At 50.6% G+C, this 15069-nt stretch overlaps 1 protein-coding gene across 11 annotated transcripts in view; it reads right to left on the bottom strand.

The window, feature by feature from the left end:
- Window positions 1–15069, bottom strand: part of ZNF280D (zinc finger protein 280D) — an 896727-nt gene that overhangs the window by 150012 nt on the left and 731646 nt on the right. For all 11 annotated transcript variants that reach the window (XM_085644120.1, XM_085644117.1, XM_085644119.1 and 8 more), the window contains one exon: window positions 1831–1876. In XM_085644120.1, the coding sequence (XP_085500246.1) occupies window positions 1831–1876 (46 nt within the window). The remainder of the gene's footprint in view (window positions 1–1830; window positions 1877–15069) is intronic.

Here is a 15069-nt window from a genome sequence, read left to right as displayed (position 1 = left end):
GCCTTTTTAATCAGTGATATGCTGCGACTTCAGACAGTGGATTCCTTTTGCAGACAGCAACTCACATTCTGGGGAGGTATCCAAATAAATCGCTACATCAAGGCCTGCAAACTCCGGATCTAAAGATACGATTTCACCCTCTTCCACATCCGGATTCTGCTCATAAAAATACTGCTCCTCCTCAGTAAGCTTCTGGGCCTCTCTCCGAGACCTATACTTGACCATAACATCACTGAATGCAATACTCGCATCGCCAACTGTGCAGGATACTCAACCACCTGATCAGTAGAAGTCAGCTACACCAGAGTGAAGCGGCATTATGTTGGCACGGATCCAATTGACGCTGGAGATTCAACCAGCGCTGGAGACTCTTGGCAAACCTCTTGCATTGGTAATGGCGTAGCTCTTCTCGGTGCTGGAGGAGACCAGGAAACCTGGGCCATCATAATAAATGACAGGAACGGCGTCTGCTAATAGTATGCCAGAAAAGCACCCAAGGAGTAATAGTGGACCCATGAGGCCCGCAGGTGCATCAGAAGGAGCCAACGTTCTACTGAAAATGCTATACATAGCATTCAGTAAACTCGACGGGTCAGACCCCGGAGTCAAAAACACCAGGTACTTCTGCTCCTGTCTAGTAGGCATAGGTGGTGGCAAAACTGCATCACGAACAGTCTCCGAATCAGGGTGTCCAGGTGGAGTCAAGGACCTAGAACGCAAGGGTGACACCGGAGCAACCTCCGGAGATGGAGTCTTATCTCTGCCTTCATGAGTCTTTGAAACTCTGGGACACATGACTTTGGCGAGTTCTCTCGAAGAACGGCGTCGGGAACCATAATGTTACTTCTTATGCTTTCTCTAGGACGACTTGGAAGAGTGGGGAGACGGCGACTTCGACCAAGAAAGAGACCTGACATCTTGTCTTTTCCTTTCTCGCCTTGGCCATAAAAAGCTTTCCCTCCCTCTCTTTGGCAATAACAGGCGTTGACGTTGTGTTCCGAACTTAAGACAGTCGTTGTAAGGGACTGTGATCAACATTTGACTTACATTCCCTGCAAGGCTTGAATACAGACTTCCTCTGAGGCAATATTCTTCACATGCAACAACCTAGCTATTTTGAGGCAAAAATGTCACAAGAATTCATAGTACTATAGAGAGCCTAGAAAAAATTGTTTCGCATCGAAGGTGCGGAAAAAAGTGAACTGCCGTCATCATGCCGACGAGGGCTTCTTATGGCTCCGATGTCTTCACGCGGAGTCATGTGCGGAGCCGTGGCATTATGACATCCTCCTCAACATGAGAGAGCTGTAAAGAAAAGTTTCAGTGGAATGCTGGCGCAATGGGATATACAAAAATGAGCAATCCACAGGTGGATGTATCCATTAGAAATGCCTATTTGCACAAATTGAGTAAACCTGTTCCTATGACAAAATATCATGACCCAAAAAGGGTACTTGCATGGCAAAATCTCTTAGCACAAGTGGTGGAACTGAAGCAGTTACTCTATTGACACTGGCCTTAGACAGGACACGGTAGCAATCAAGCTTGGTTCAGGCAATGCTGGAGACCATGCTTGATCCAAGTATATATATGCACAAATAACACATCTACATTTTCCAATGCTTATCACAGTGTGGGTGTATGCAATCACAAACACTCCATGCCCTGAACTAGCTATCAGCTTCGAAATAAACCGGCAACATTCATTTGTAAAATATTATCAAGGTGGATGTGTGGTGGTGTGGAGTCTCATACTGTCTAACAGTGGCCACAACACGCTCCTATCAACATATTTTCAAACCTGGTACATGCAATCACATTACCTCTTACCTCAACATTCAGTAGTTTCTTTTCAATTGAAGCCTCAGTCTTAGGCCTATTGCAGAATAAGAAAAGATTACTCCAGATCCATAGTAAAATAACTTAACTATGCATTGAATGGTTATATTATAAAATAGGTTTCCAACAATAAAGTACTCAAACGCAGCTATATTTGCACTCCTATTTCTTTTAAGTAACTAGTGGGGAGCAATGAGTTACTTGTAGTTGTCAACATAATGAATGTCTTACACATGCTTAAAAAAAGAGTTACCAAACATAGATATCTAAAGGGGAAGATGTAATACACGCACAATGAATGTGCAAGATACATGAACATTAGTGAATGCAAGTAACATTAATCTGCAACAGTAAGGAAAGTGTTACTCACTCTGTACCCAACAGTTTATAGTGATGCAGACTGTTATCTAGTGTTGGCGTGAATATTTTCAAGTCTTTCTTCTCTGAAGAAGTCTTGGAACTTAAACCTTGGGAAACCTACCTGAGCCCACAAAGCACTGGCACAAAGAGTCTACCATAACATTGAATTTACCCCAGCGGGTGAGTAATATGGATAGTTGAGTAGCTGGGCAGACCATATTTATTGTACAATGCGAGAACCAACGGAAAATGTGAAAATAGTCTGAATCATTGGTCACAATTCTGGGGATAAGGGACTGTGTTTAAACCTACAGCACTACATGCTACAGATGGTTACAGTGTATCTTTTTCCATTTGTAGCATGTGGTGCTGTAGATACACATGCTCTGCATAGACTATAAACCTGTAGCTCCTGAAAAATAAGTTACTTCTCTTCGGTATTGCTCTGTTTCCTCACCTTGTGAATACCCACAGAAGACAGAATCTGGAGATTTTTCTCATAGACTCCTTTACGTGGCGTTGTGCGACGCCGCATCAGTTTCATCTGGCTATGGAATTTATGTCACGGCCAACTATAACCGGCACTTCATTGTGTCAACGTCTGGTGTAGAGCCCTTATTAATCCAATTTGACAGTGTGCAGATCTCTAAAAGGAACCTTTTTAGATGTAGAAAATAAAACCTATACCATCGAACAGGGAGCAAGGAGGGTTGGTGAAGAATCTGCAGTCAGATAAGAGTATCCATCAGAAAGAGCATTATCAAAGGTACCGTGGTAATCGATATCAAAGCAGTACCTTCCCAGGTGGTGGGTCTGTGGACTGGCTTAGACCAAGTAGTCCTGCCCTCATACCATCCAAGGTATCCAGACAATAGTGCCTCATGAACATGTGAATGGATATCCATGCAGCAGCCTGACAGATGTCCAACACAAGAACTCCTAACAGCAAGTTACAGTGTGGTGGTGGCAGCCCAGGACCTGTTCAAATGCACCTACAGACCTTCCAGAGGCTGTTTCTGGGCTAATCTATAGCAGATCTTTATAAAATGCACAGTCCAACTAATAGTCTGTTTATACACCGTTATTCTCTTCTTTGTCCCAGAGATGCGTTGATCGTCCACCTGACAGCTCTTGATGTGATGGATATAGAGGTTTAAAACTCTCTTTGGGTCCAAGCAAGAGTCTTTCTTCCTCCTTGAATGTTTGCGGTCAATCAAAGAACAGCAGCAGTGATAAACTGTGCAACATGAAAAGGCATCACAACTTTTGGTAAGACCGCTAGGCAAGCCCTTTGCACTAATTTGTCCAGAAAAAACATGATACATGGCTACCGGACAGAGATTGTAGATTACACATGCAAAGAACTGACTTAATAGCAATGAGGAACTCAGTTTTCAGGATTTTAAATACCTTTGAGTGCATTGGCATAGGATTCCTAGCGTAAGTGTGTTTATATGCATGGTGGTCTACCCAAAGGGGGCTCTTTTGTGACTAAGGTCGTTTTTGGTACCCTTCTCCTTTGGTGTCTGGGTCCCTATCTCTTTTTCTTGTGATCAATAGGGATTACATCAGAAATGTGAGAACCAAATTCGGATCCCACTGAGGCATCACAAAATGTTTCGGCAGCAACATGTGGCACTTTTAAAAAACGCATCACAACAATCAATCAATCAATCATAGCATTTGTATAGCGCGCTACTCACCCGGAGGGTCTCAAGGCACTGGGGGAGAGGGGTCCGCTACTGCTCGAAGAGCCAGGTCTTGAGTTGCTTCCTGAAGGAGAGATGGTCCTGGGTCAGCCGAAGGTGGGTGCGGAGGGAGTTCCACGTCTTGACTGCCAGGTACGAGAAGGATCTTTCTCCGGCGGTGGCTCTGCGGATGCGTGGTACGGCGGCGAGGGCGAGGCTGGTCGATCGTAGCTGGCGGGTGGGCGTGTAGAAGGTCAGGCGGTTGTTGAGGTACATGGGGCCCAGGTCGTGGAGAGCCTTGTGTGCGTGGGTGAGGAGCCTGAACGTGATCCTCTTGCTGACGGGGAGCCAGTGCAGGTCTCTCAGGTGGCCGGAGATGTGGCTGTGTCGAGGGATGTCCAGGACGAGTTGTGCGGAGGCGTTCTGGATGCGTTGGGAGTTTTTTCTGAAGTTTGGCTGTGGTTCCGGCGTAGAGGGTGTTCCCGTAGTCCAGTCGGCTGGTGACGAGTGCCTGGGTGACCGTCCTCCTGGTTTCGGTGGGGATCCATCGGAAGATCTTACGGAGCATGCGCAGGGTGTTGAAGCATGATGATGAAACGGCGTTGACTTGTCTGGTCATCGAGAGGGAGGAGTCCAGGATGAAGCCCTGGTTGCGTGCGTGGTCCGTTGGCTCGGGAGTGGTGCCCAGGGCAGGGGGCCACCAGGAGTCGTCCCAGGCGGAGGGCGATGATCCCAGGATGATGACTTCCGTCTTGTCTGAGTTCAGTTTCAGGCGGCTGTTCTTCATCCATTCGGCGACGTCTTTCATCCCTTCCTGGAGGCTGGTTTTGGCGGAGGCGGGGTCGTTGGTGAGGGAGAGGATCAGCTGGGTGTCGTCAGCATAGGAGATGATGTTGAGGTTGTGTTGGCGTGCGATGGCTGCGAGGGGGCTCATGTAGATGTTGAAGAGGGTCGGGCTGAGTGATGATCCTTGTGGTACGCCGCAGAGGACTTCGGTGGCGTCGGATCTGAACGGGGGGAGGCGGACTCTCTGGGTTCTTCCGGCGAGGAACGAGATGATCCACTTCAGTGCCTTCTCTTGGATCCCGATGTTGCTGAGGCACTGTACTAAGGTGTAGTGGCAGACAGTGTCGAACACTGCAGAGAGGTCCAGGAGGATGATGGCCGCTGTTTCGCAGTGGTCGAGCAGGGATGTGATGTCATCGGTGGCTGCGATCAGTGCGGTCTCGGTGCTGTGGTTTGCTCGAAAACCGGACTGCGAGGGGTCGAGGGATCCGTTCGTCTCGAGGAAGGCGGCGAGCTGTCTGTTGACGGTCTTCTCGATGACTTTGGCAGGAAAGGGGAGGAGCGAGATGGGGCGGAAGTTTTTGAGGTCGGTGGGGTCCGCTGTTGGTTTCTTCAGGAGGGCGCTGAGCTCGGCGTGCTTCCAGCTCTCCGGGAAGGTGGCGGTGTGGAAGGAGGTGTTGATGATGTCCCGAAGTTGGGGTGCGATGATGGAGTCGGCCTTGTTGAAGACGTGGTGGGGGCAGGGGTCAGTTGGAGATCCGGAGTGGATGGTGTTCATCGTGCGGGTGGTGTCTTCGGTGCTGACCGGGGTCCAGGCACAGAGGGTGGTGGTGGGGGGCGTTGGTTCGGCGGTTGGGTGCGTGGTTGGTGCGCCGAAGCTGTTGTGTATGTCGGTGATCTTGCGGTGGAAGAACGAGGCGAGTGAGTCGCAGAGGTCTTGTGAAGGAGTGATGTCGTTTCCGGCGCTGGGGTTGGAGAGCTCTTTGACGATGCTGAAGAGCTCCTTGCTGTTCTGGGCGTTGTTGTCCAGTCTTTCTTTAAATGCTGTCTTCTTGGTGGTGCGGATCAGCTGGTGGTGCTTGCGGGTGGCGTGCTTGAGGGCGGTCATGTAGTCTGTGGTCTGGTTGTGGCGCCAGGCCTTCTCGAGGGTGCGGCAGTTCTTCTTGGAGTCCTTGAGTTCGTCAGTGAACCAGGGGGCCTTCTTGTTGCCGGGTCTGCTGGGATGTTTCTTCAGTGGTGCAAGGTCGTCGGCGCAGGCGGTCAGCCACTGTGTGAGGTTGCTGGCTGCTTCGTTGGGGTCCGTTGTGCTGGCGGGTGGGTTCTGGCTGAGGGAGGTGGTGAGCTGCTCGGTGGTGATCTTGCTCCAGCGAGGAACCTGTTGCGGGTGGTGGTGGGTCGTTGTTCTTCTGAAGCTGAAGTGGACGCAGCTGTGGGTCGTCCAGTGGAGTTCGGTGGAGTGACTGAAGTAGACGTGTTTGCTGGAAGAGAAGACGGGGTCAAGCGTGTGGCCGGCGTAGTGGGTGGGGGTGTTGACCAGTTGCTTGAGTCCGAGGTTGGCAAGGTTGTCCAGCAGGGTGGTGGTGTTGTTGTCGTTGTTGTTCTCCAGGTGGAAGTTGAGGTCCCCTAGGAGGATGTAGTCAGCGGAGGGGAGGGCGTGCGGGCTGATGAAGTCTGCGATGTCTTCGCTGAATTGTGTGCGTGGTCCCGGGGGTCTTTAGAGGAGGGTGCCTCTGAGGGTGGTCTTTGGGTCGGTGTCTATCTGGAAGTGGAGGTGCTCGGCGGCTGTGAGGGTGTCGTCGGAGTTGGTCGTGCTGTGGATGGTGGTCTTGTGTACGATGGCGATGCCTCCTCTGGTCTAGTTGATGCGGTCCCTCCGGGTGATCTTGTATCCATCCGGGATGGCTATGGCGATGTCCGGCGCGGAGGAGGCGTTCATCCAGGTTTCCGTGAGGAAGGTGACTTCTGGTGATGTTGTGTCAAGGAGGTTCCAGAGTTCGACGGTGTGTCTGTGGACGGAGCGGGTGTTGAGCAGGATGCACTTGAGGTGGTTGTTGCTGGAGTTCGGCTTGGCGGGTGCGGTGCAGGTCCGGAGGCAGGAGAACTTGCAGGTTTGGCAGGTGAAGGGTCCGTGGGCGCGTTTCGGGGTGGCTCGGTAGCAGGCGGGGTCCCGTCCGGTGTTGAGTGCGTAGAGGGTGGCGGTGTCGTAAGTCCGTCGTGTGGGCTGGCATCCACGGGCGCCAGGGGTCCTGGCGCTGGGCGTGGCCCAGGCGCGGACGGGCGTAGACGGGCTTACCTTTGGCGCGCCTTCGGAGCGCAATCGGCGCGCCCGCTGCGCGTGCTCGCTGCGCGTGCCCGTGGACTCCGCCATAAATGGCGAAGTGGAAGGGAGGAGCAGCTGGGAGGCGGGAGCGGGGCGGCGAATGGGTGTACAGAAGAAAAAGGGGGCGGGGCAGCAGGGGAGCAGCGGCGGGGAGTGGGGGACAGGAGAGCGGGGAAAACGGGCGTGGGGGCTGGGCTAAAGACGGGCAGACAGCGGGCACAGAGACAGGCAAAATACAACAACCAAGACCACAGTACAGAGTACAATACGTAGCAAAATCACAATACTTAGCGGGGCGGCGGCAAGAACACGGGAGGAAACCGTCTCGGGAGGGAACACAAGCTCAGCTGCAGGTAGCGGCGAACTCGAGGCAGCAGCGGTGAGGGCTGGCACACTCACGGGGAGTCACGCAGTGTGTGGAGCGACCGGCCCTGAAGCAGGGACAAGGGTCACAGCTCACCACTACGTGGACTCCGCCATAAATGGCCAAGTGGGAGGGAGGAGCAGCTGGGAGGCGGGAGCAGGGCGGCGAATGGGTGTACAGAAGAAAAAGGGGGCGGGGCCGCAGGGGAGCAGCGGCGGGGAGTGGGGGACTGGAGAGCGGGAAAAACGGGCGAGGGGGCATGAAGCAGGGACAAGGGTCAACAGGACAACAGGTAATTTAAACCGAGATGGCTGATCAGACTACCACTAGCCAGAGGAAGGCCTTGCTATGCTAAGAATAAGAAAAAAGAAGGGCATCAGACAACTGGGCTATGAACCTCTCCCAGCATTCAGCATAAGCTGTTTTGGTGGAAGGATGCCTGGCTGCTAGGAATACATTCACTATCTCGGGTCAAAGTTAAAGGTTTTGGGTACCACACTCTCCTGGGCCAATCCAGAGCCAATAAGATGATCTGCTAGGCAACGTCGGCTGAGTTAATTCTGCACTGGTGTTTAAAGATCATGCCAGATGTTGAGTGGTCAACGAAATGCACTAACAACTTAGGCATTTTCAAAGGTGTGGAGCCTCCTGACACAGGACCAACAACCCCACTGTGCCCTACTTGTTGTAGAACAATATGGCAAAGGTGTTGTCCATGAGGACCTGCACCCGTTCCCCTTTAATGGTCAGAAAGAAGACTTAATGCCCACAACGCCAACAGACAACTGTAGAGACAGGTTTCAGATGGAGCCCAGAGTCCTCTAAGCTCTACCTCTCTCATATGGCCTGCCTCAACCTAGCAACAATGCATCCATCACAACTTTTGGCTGTGTGTGGGGTAGGTAGGGGGTCTGCCACCATTCCAACTGGGGTCTAGCAGACAACACTGGAGGTCATTCACAGTCTCCTCCAATATCGGGATGGAATCTGGCAGGTTTTCTGCTGCTAAGCCGACTGAGACTTCAGATCCCACTGAAAAGACTGCATGTGCCACACTGTGTGGTCCACCAGCAGGAGGCCACGAAGTACCAGAGCCACTCTCACTGAGACCCAGGTCAAATGTTGACAAATCCGAATCATATCCATAATGTCATGGACTCTTGTTGAGGCAGAGGCAAGGCACAGAAGACTACCATATCCAGGATAGCTCTAATGAATGGGTGCCTCTAACAAGAACTAAGATGTTACTTCAGCACACTGATGGAGAAATCCAGTGATGCTAACAGGCTGGCCTTGCCTGAAAGTGGATCACTACTGATTGAGGTAAGCCTGCTTTCAGCAACCAGTCTTTGCGGTATGGGACGACTGGTATTCACAACCTCCGAAGACGCGCAGAAACCACCATCATCACTTTTGCAAACACCAGAGGGGTGCTGGTGAGGTAAAAAAAAGAGCAAGAAAAAATAAGCATTTGTGGCCTGCTTGAAACTAAAGAGAATACCCCTGGGTTTAAAGGATGGGGATCTGAAGATAGGCATTCTGTAAACTCAATAATACCAACCATTAGTATGGAGCCAGAGCAGAAATTGTGCTAGAGTGAGCATCTTGAACATGTCCATTTTGAGGAAACATTCAAAGGGCGGATTTCTAATATACAGCAGTCTTACATCCTTTTTTGGCATCAGAAAGTAACAGGAGTAGCAACCAGTGGCGATTTCTAAAGCTAGCACCCTTTCTGTTGCTAGGTTGTCCAAGAGTCTGAACTTCCAACCATAGAATGGGCAAGTGTTATTCCAGTAGCTTGTGTGATGTAGGTGGCATGTTTGGAGGGGTGGATAGAAGTGTATGGCTTAACCATTCTGGGCAATTTGAAGCACCTATCGGTTTGATGTGATGCTTTTCCACCAGAGGAGGAATTAACTCATCCTTCCTTCAAATGGGTGATTATGTGCCACTGAGAGCAAACTAAAGGGGCTTTGCAGCAGTGGGTGAGACGTGGATTGAGTAGTGCATTGCAATAAAGGACATGGACGCTCTTGGCTGGATCCCCGATCTTCATCATGAAATGGTTGAGAGGTCTGTTGTTGATGAGGCAGATTTTGGTGCTGCCTTTATTGGATGCCTCTTCTGAAGCCTCCAAAAAGGAAATCTTGTTGGGGAACCAGCTACAGCAGCTCTTAAAGGAAGAATAAGCGGGCTGCAGTTTCTCTCCTTAAAGTGCTCCATGGCTGACTCTGCCATGTCTCCAAAGAAATGGGTGCCCCTGAATGGCATGTTCAAGAGTGATGCTTTGAAATCACATGCAGAGGCTCATGGATCAGATCACCGAATGGCACTGCAGAACCACGCTGGACCCAACTGCCCTACCCAAAAAGCAGGTAGAGTTCAGGCCTGACCAAATGACATTTTGCTGTGTCTTGGCCATCTTGAAGGGTCTGCTGCAGATTAGCTCAGAGGTAATCAGGGCCCACAGGCAAGATATCTTTTGCAATGTCCCACAAGTGCGAGTAGCACTCCAGGCAGCAAATTGAGTTCACCGATCTGAGGGAGAGGCTGGCAGAAGAATTTTTTTTCCCAAAGGCATCCAAGTATATGAAGTGTCTGTATGTATAGTTGGGAAGGATTTAGATTTCAACCTCCTAGTTGAAGCATGTCCCATGCGAATTACAGGAGTGGGATGCTGGTGGAGGAAAGATGGGTCCCCCGGATCTGGTCTACGTCTCCTAGCAATGTGCCTATTGACGCTGTACGTGAGGGTTCATTAAAACGGAAGAGAGGCTCTAAGAAGATATGCTCCGATTGCAGGACTTATGAAGACGTGTTTTGACCTCTACTGGAGGTAGCTGGGGGTTAGGACCTCTGTCGCGCTACTGAGCAGCATGACAATGGAAGTAGATTCCTCAGTGGATGAGCCCCACAGAGTGTTGAGGCCATTATCAGGGGATGTGTCCAGGCCACTGGCCTCTTCGAAGCCCAAAAATAATGTTACTTCCCCCGTAAGCATCTATTCATGGCATGTAGAGCTGTAGACTCACATGTTCTGCATACTCCTGCCATACAGTATTGGGCTTGTTTTTCTTCAAAGAAGTATTTCGAACCACTAGGTATAGTGACTCCTCCTATGGTAATGTGCAGAAGACTGAAAAAGAGTCTGTAGCCCAGTTTGGCCAACCTGTACTTGTTGGTGTGCTAAGATATCCACACAATAGTGTTTGGTGAATGTTGGTGGAGAGGGCCAAGTAGCTGCTTTACCTATGTCAGCTGTATGGATGTTGCGAAGAAAGGCCATAAAAGCACCCTTTTTGCAGGCAAAATGTGGTCAGACAGTAGTCTTTTGGCTTTAGTGTAGCATGTATAAATACACTTGACAAGCCATCTGTGAGAAGTGGGCCTGGTATATGCTGTTCACTAATTAAAGTGACCACCTTGTACCATGCCAAGCAACCCTTATGGTGTGGTTGTAAGTCAACCTTTTCTGACCTGCTGCCCTAGTGGTAGCGACTGCTAAGCAGTCTTTCAGGCTAAACTCATTTTGGCATGTAAAGCAAGCTGTTTTACCATATGTAACCCCCCTTTATACCAATGAAAGGACACCACACAGATATATATTCAAAATATATATGTATTTATTACTCAAAGTATCCCCTAGACTCTTTATGAGCACAGGAGCACAAATCGTTAAACAAGAAAGTATTACAATATACAGAAGTTGCACTTTATATGGATAGGCCCTGGTGGCCGCTCGAACCATATACTAAAATTGTGGTATAAGTACCACGAATAGGAAAGGGAAAAGGCCTAGGGCCTCTAGAATCGCTGGGCCTACAAGGAGCTAACTTCAGTTAGTGACCAGGAGGTCCACGGGTCGCGTGTGCAGTGAGGAAAGTTACATGCGGGCTCCCATAGGTTTTCAATGGGTGCGTAAAAGTTCAAAAGTTACTGCTAAAAGGGTCTTCTGGATGGACTACGAACTTAAGACTTAAAACACAGACACTAGAGATGTTTCTCTACACTTGTGCACCGGAGTGCCAGCTTTACCTCACCCACAGGAAGCGGGTGCATAGGTCTCGAAGTGCGTCGGGTTTCGTTATCTGTTCAATGGAGCCTGATGACAAAGATGCTGCAGGCGGTCGGTCCAGAAGAGATGCGGTGGACCCAAGGGTGGATCGGAGTTGTAGAAGACCTGTAAGCAGAGGGGACAGTGTTCACAGTCACTAGCCAGTGACCGGCGTGGCACCAGGTAGGTACCAGGCGATGTCGGGTGCAAACAGGCGAAGAGGTGTAGCTTGTCTCTGCAGCCACGTGGTCCCTGAAGGTCGACGACGTCCAGGAGTCGGTTCACGAGCTGTCCCACGCAGGCTCTCGCTGTCGGCGGTGTCGGCGACTCGAAGGAAGCAAACAAGCCTTGGCAAAAGCAGGGGTCGTAGGAATCGAAGAAAGCTTGTGGTTCTGACCAGCAAGGTCAGAGGGGCTGCTCCTTCGGAGGGCAGCAGGGGCCAGTCTGGAGCAACCAGACCAGCGTTGTAGTTTTCAAAGTAGGTCGCCAAAATGGCCACTAGCCAACGGGCCAGGGACCGGGCAGGCGCGTCGAGGTGCAGAGGGGCCCCACGCAGATCGTGGAGATGCTGGAGGGCTGAGATGTTGGGCTTCTCAGGACCCAAAGCACAACTTGGAGGGAGCCTCTGTTGTTGCGCTTGCAGCTTGTCGTGGGTCTTCCAAGATGGCTGGCTCCACGTGTCTCGGTGCCTCCACGGGTTCCTTCTTTGCAGGGACTGTGGATCGGGCTGTGAGAGGTCTGGAGGTCCAGGTCTTGTCGGGCTCTGGCTCCGGCAGGAGGCGACGGCAAAGCAGACGTCGAGTAGCTGGTTGGTGCTTGCGTTAGCAAGATGGTCACTCCCTGACCATAGGGGAGATTTCCTTCTGTCCTCTGTGCAGCAGAGCGTCGAAGTTCCCGTCTTCTTCTTTGTAGTAAGTTGATTCCAGGATGTCTGAAGTCTTAAGACACAGCTCCTACCTTTAAGCGGATTCTAGGGGCCGGTCTACCTGCTAGGTCCCTCCCTAAGGGTGGGACCAGGAAGGGGGGTGGTTACACCCCCAATCCTTTGTCCAGCTCGCCCCAGGTCTGGGGCTGGTGTGCCCCAGGACCGGTTGAACTGGCATATGCACCGAGGCTCCTTGTGAGCCTCAGGCATGTCTGAATCTATTCAAGCCCTACCTGACCAATACACAAAATCCTGTCTGGGGTGGTGCACGCACCTCCCCTGGCAGGAAACCCTTTGTCCATGTCTCCCAAGCTGGAAGGACTCCCAGCAGCAGGAGGGCAGACTTGTGTCTGTGGTGGCAGCGTCCATTTTGTGGAGCTGAGGCTATGTCTGATTTTACCCGGGTTTCAGGTGCTGTACATGTCGTGTCCCTCTAGAAGGGTGGAATGCTAACCCCGTCCCCAGAATTGGCGAGGGGTTAGTATTCCAATTCGTATGACACCTTGCTCGACATGTTTTGGTAAAGCCAAACCAAAGATAGCATTTAACCGCGAGGTTCATAATGCCCTTAAGAGTATATGGTATGACGATATCTGGAAACGGTAGAAGGAAGTTGTTCCGACCACTGCAGACAGGCTCAGCTCATGCCAAAGCACCATCTCACATGGAACCAAGCACTCTGCCTTCAGGATTGTTAAGGCCTGTCACAGGAGTGACTTATAGGTTAACATGTGTCCCATTTAAGGTTAGGTATAGGTATACTACACCTAAGTAAGAGGTGGTTACACCAACTTACCCCAGCTGAGTGATCAGCCAGTTGTGTCAAATTGTTAGGCCAGCCCAGGGGTGGCACAATACATGCTTCAGCCCCTGGTAGGCCTTAGATACACCAATGCCCTGGGTACCTAGTGTACACTGGTACAGGGGGCTCACAGGGTGATCTAGTTCCAATTGGTTATGCACCTAGAGTGCGTAGTGTCAATTTAGTAGAGAGAACAGCAGGCTGGGGGTCTGATTAGCAGGCCCACAGCCTCAATATGTCAAAAACCAGTGAAGCAAAAAGCAAAAATTTGGGGTGACCATAGGATAGCAGACCCTGCTCTCCTACACCATCTGACTATGTGCCCTTTAGATAGGGCGGAACCTTTGGGAGGTTTCGTGAAAAAGACTAAGAGCTGCCATATGCCAAACCTGATCTTTGAGGGTGGAGGAGGTAGCAAACTACAGCTTGGACTCCTTGTTTTAGTGGATCTGTTTTAGAAGACAAACCTTTTCCCCTTGGCTGCATAGCATGCACTCATGGTGGGTATCCACGCATCTTTGACATACATTCTGCAGTGAGATCAAGGTAACCAAACTTTAGTATTTCAGGAGCTATATGGCAAGACTGAGCTGCCTCAAGTTTGGATGCCTGATGGCACCATGGTTCTGGCCGGTTAGGTATTTTGCCATGAGGGACGACTGACAAGTCGAGAAGGATTGCGAACCAGGGTTGTCTGACCCATGTGGGGGTCACCAGGAGAAGGGTTAGAGATTTTTGCTGAAGCTTCCAAACCATGTACTGAAGAAGTGGAAGAGGCAGAAAAGAGTAGACAAATACCTCTGACCAATTCATCCACAGTGCATTGCACATGGACGGAGGGTGTGGAAACCTGAAGGCAAAGTTTTGGCAGTTGGCGTTTTGGGACGTTTTGAAGAGATCCAAGTCTGGGAAGCCTCAGTGCCAGAAGTACTGGAGAAGAACTTGAGGGTGGAGTTCCCACTTGTGGACTGGTTATGCATCCTGCTGAACATGTCTGTATAGCCTTTGTCCGCTCCCGGGAGGTACTCAGCTAGCAGAAGTATCCTGTGGTGGAGCACTCAACTCCAAATTGTTTCTGACAACACTGACAGCTGCGGAGTGTGTGCCTCCCTGTTTCTGATGGTAATACAAGGCTGTCATACTGCCTGTCTTGATGAGGACTACCTTATGTTGGACTTAATAAAGGAAGCTCGATAGCCAGCATCTCCAAGTAACTGATGTGAATGCCTTGTTGGTGGGACACCCGCAAGCGCTGGACGGTCGAATGCTGCAAATGTGCCCTCCAGCCCACAAGGAAAAGTCCATTGTGATGGTCACCTGCCGAACTGGGTTTAGTAGCCGACATCCTACAACAGGTTGTACCTGTTCCACCACTGTGGAGAGAGCGACGGGTGTTGGCCCAAATCAACACTTGATTGTTCCATTGAGTCTCTGTATGCGACCACTGTGCCGCCAGGCATTCTCGCAGAGGATGCTGGTGTAATCAAGCATGGGAGACTATGGTAATACAAGAGGCCATCACGACAAGAATACTCACCCCTGTTCTGATCTTTAAGTGGCGATATGGCTGAAAAAGAGGAAGTAACAGTTGGAAAGCTTGGACCAGCGCCTGACTGGCAAAAGCTTTACCGGTGACTGTGTTGAGAACTGCACCCAGGAAGAGCTAGAATTGGAGGAGTTGAGGGTGGGATGTGACTACGGGTGGTGAAGCTTAAATAGTGCAGAAGGTCTTTTTAGGTCTGAGTGTGGGAGAGACACTGTTGCTTATTCACACTCTTGATCAGTCAGAATGTCCTCATTGAGATGTCTGAGGTCAAGTATAGGCCAGAGTGTCCCGTCTTTCTTGGGTATGAGGAATTGGGAGGAATACACCCCTGTGCGCAGTGGTTTAGCAGCACATATTCAACTGCTCCTTTGAAAATTACCTG

Source organism: Triturus cristatus, chromosome 3_1, assembly GCF_964204655.1.
Source record: "Triturus cristatus chromosome 3_1, aTriCri1.1, whole genome shotgun sequence".
NCBI classification, from domain to species: Eukaryota; Metazoa; Chordata; class Amphibia; order Caudata; family Salamandridae; genus Triturus; species Triturus cristatus.
This window is presented reverse-complemented; position numbering and strand designations above follow the sequence as displayed.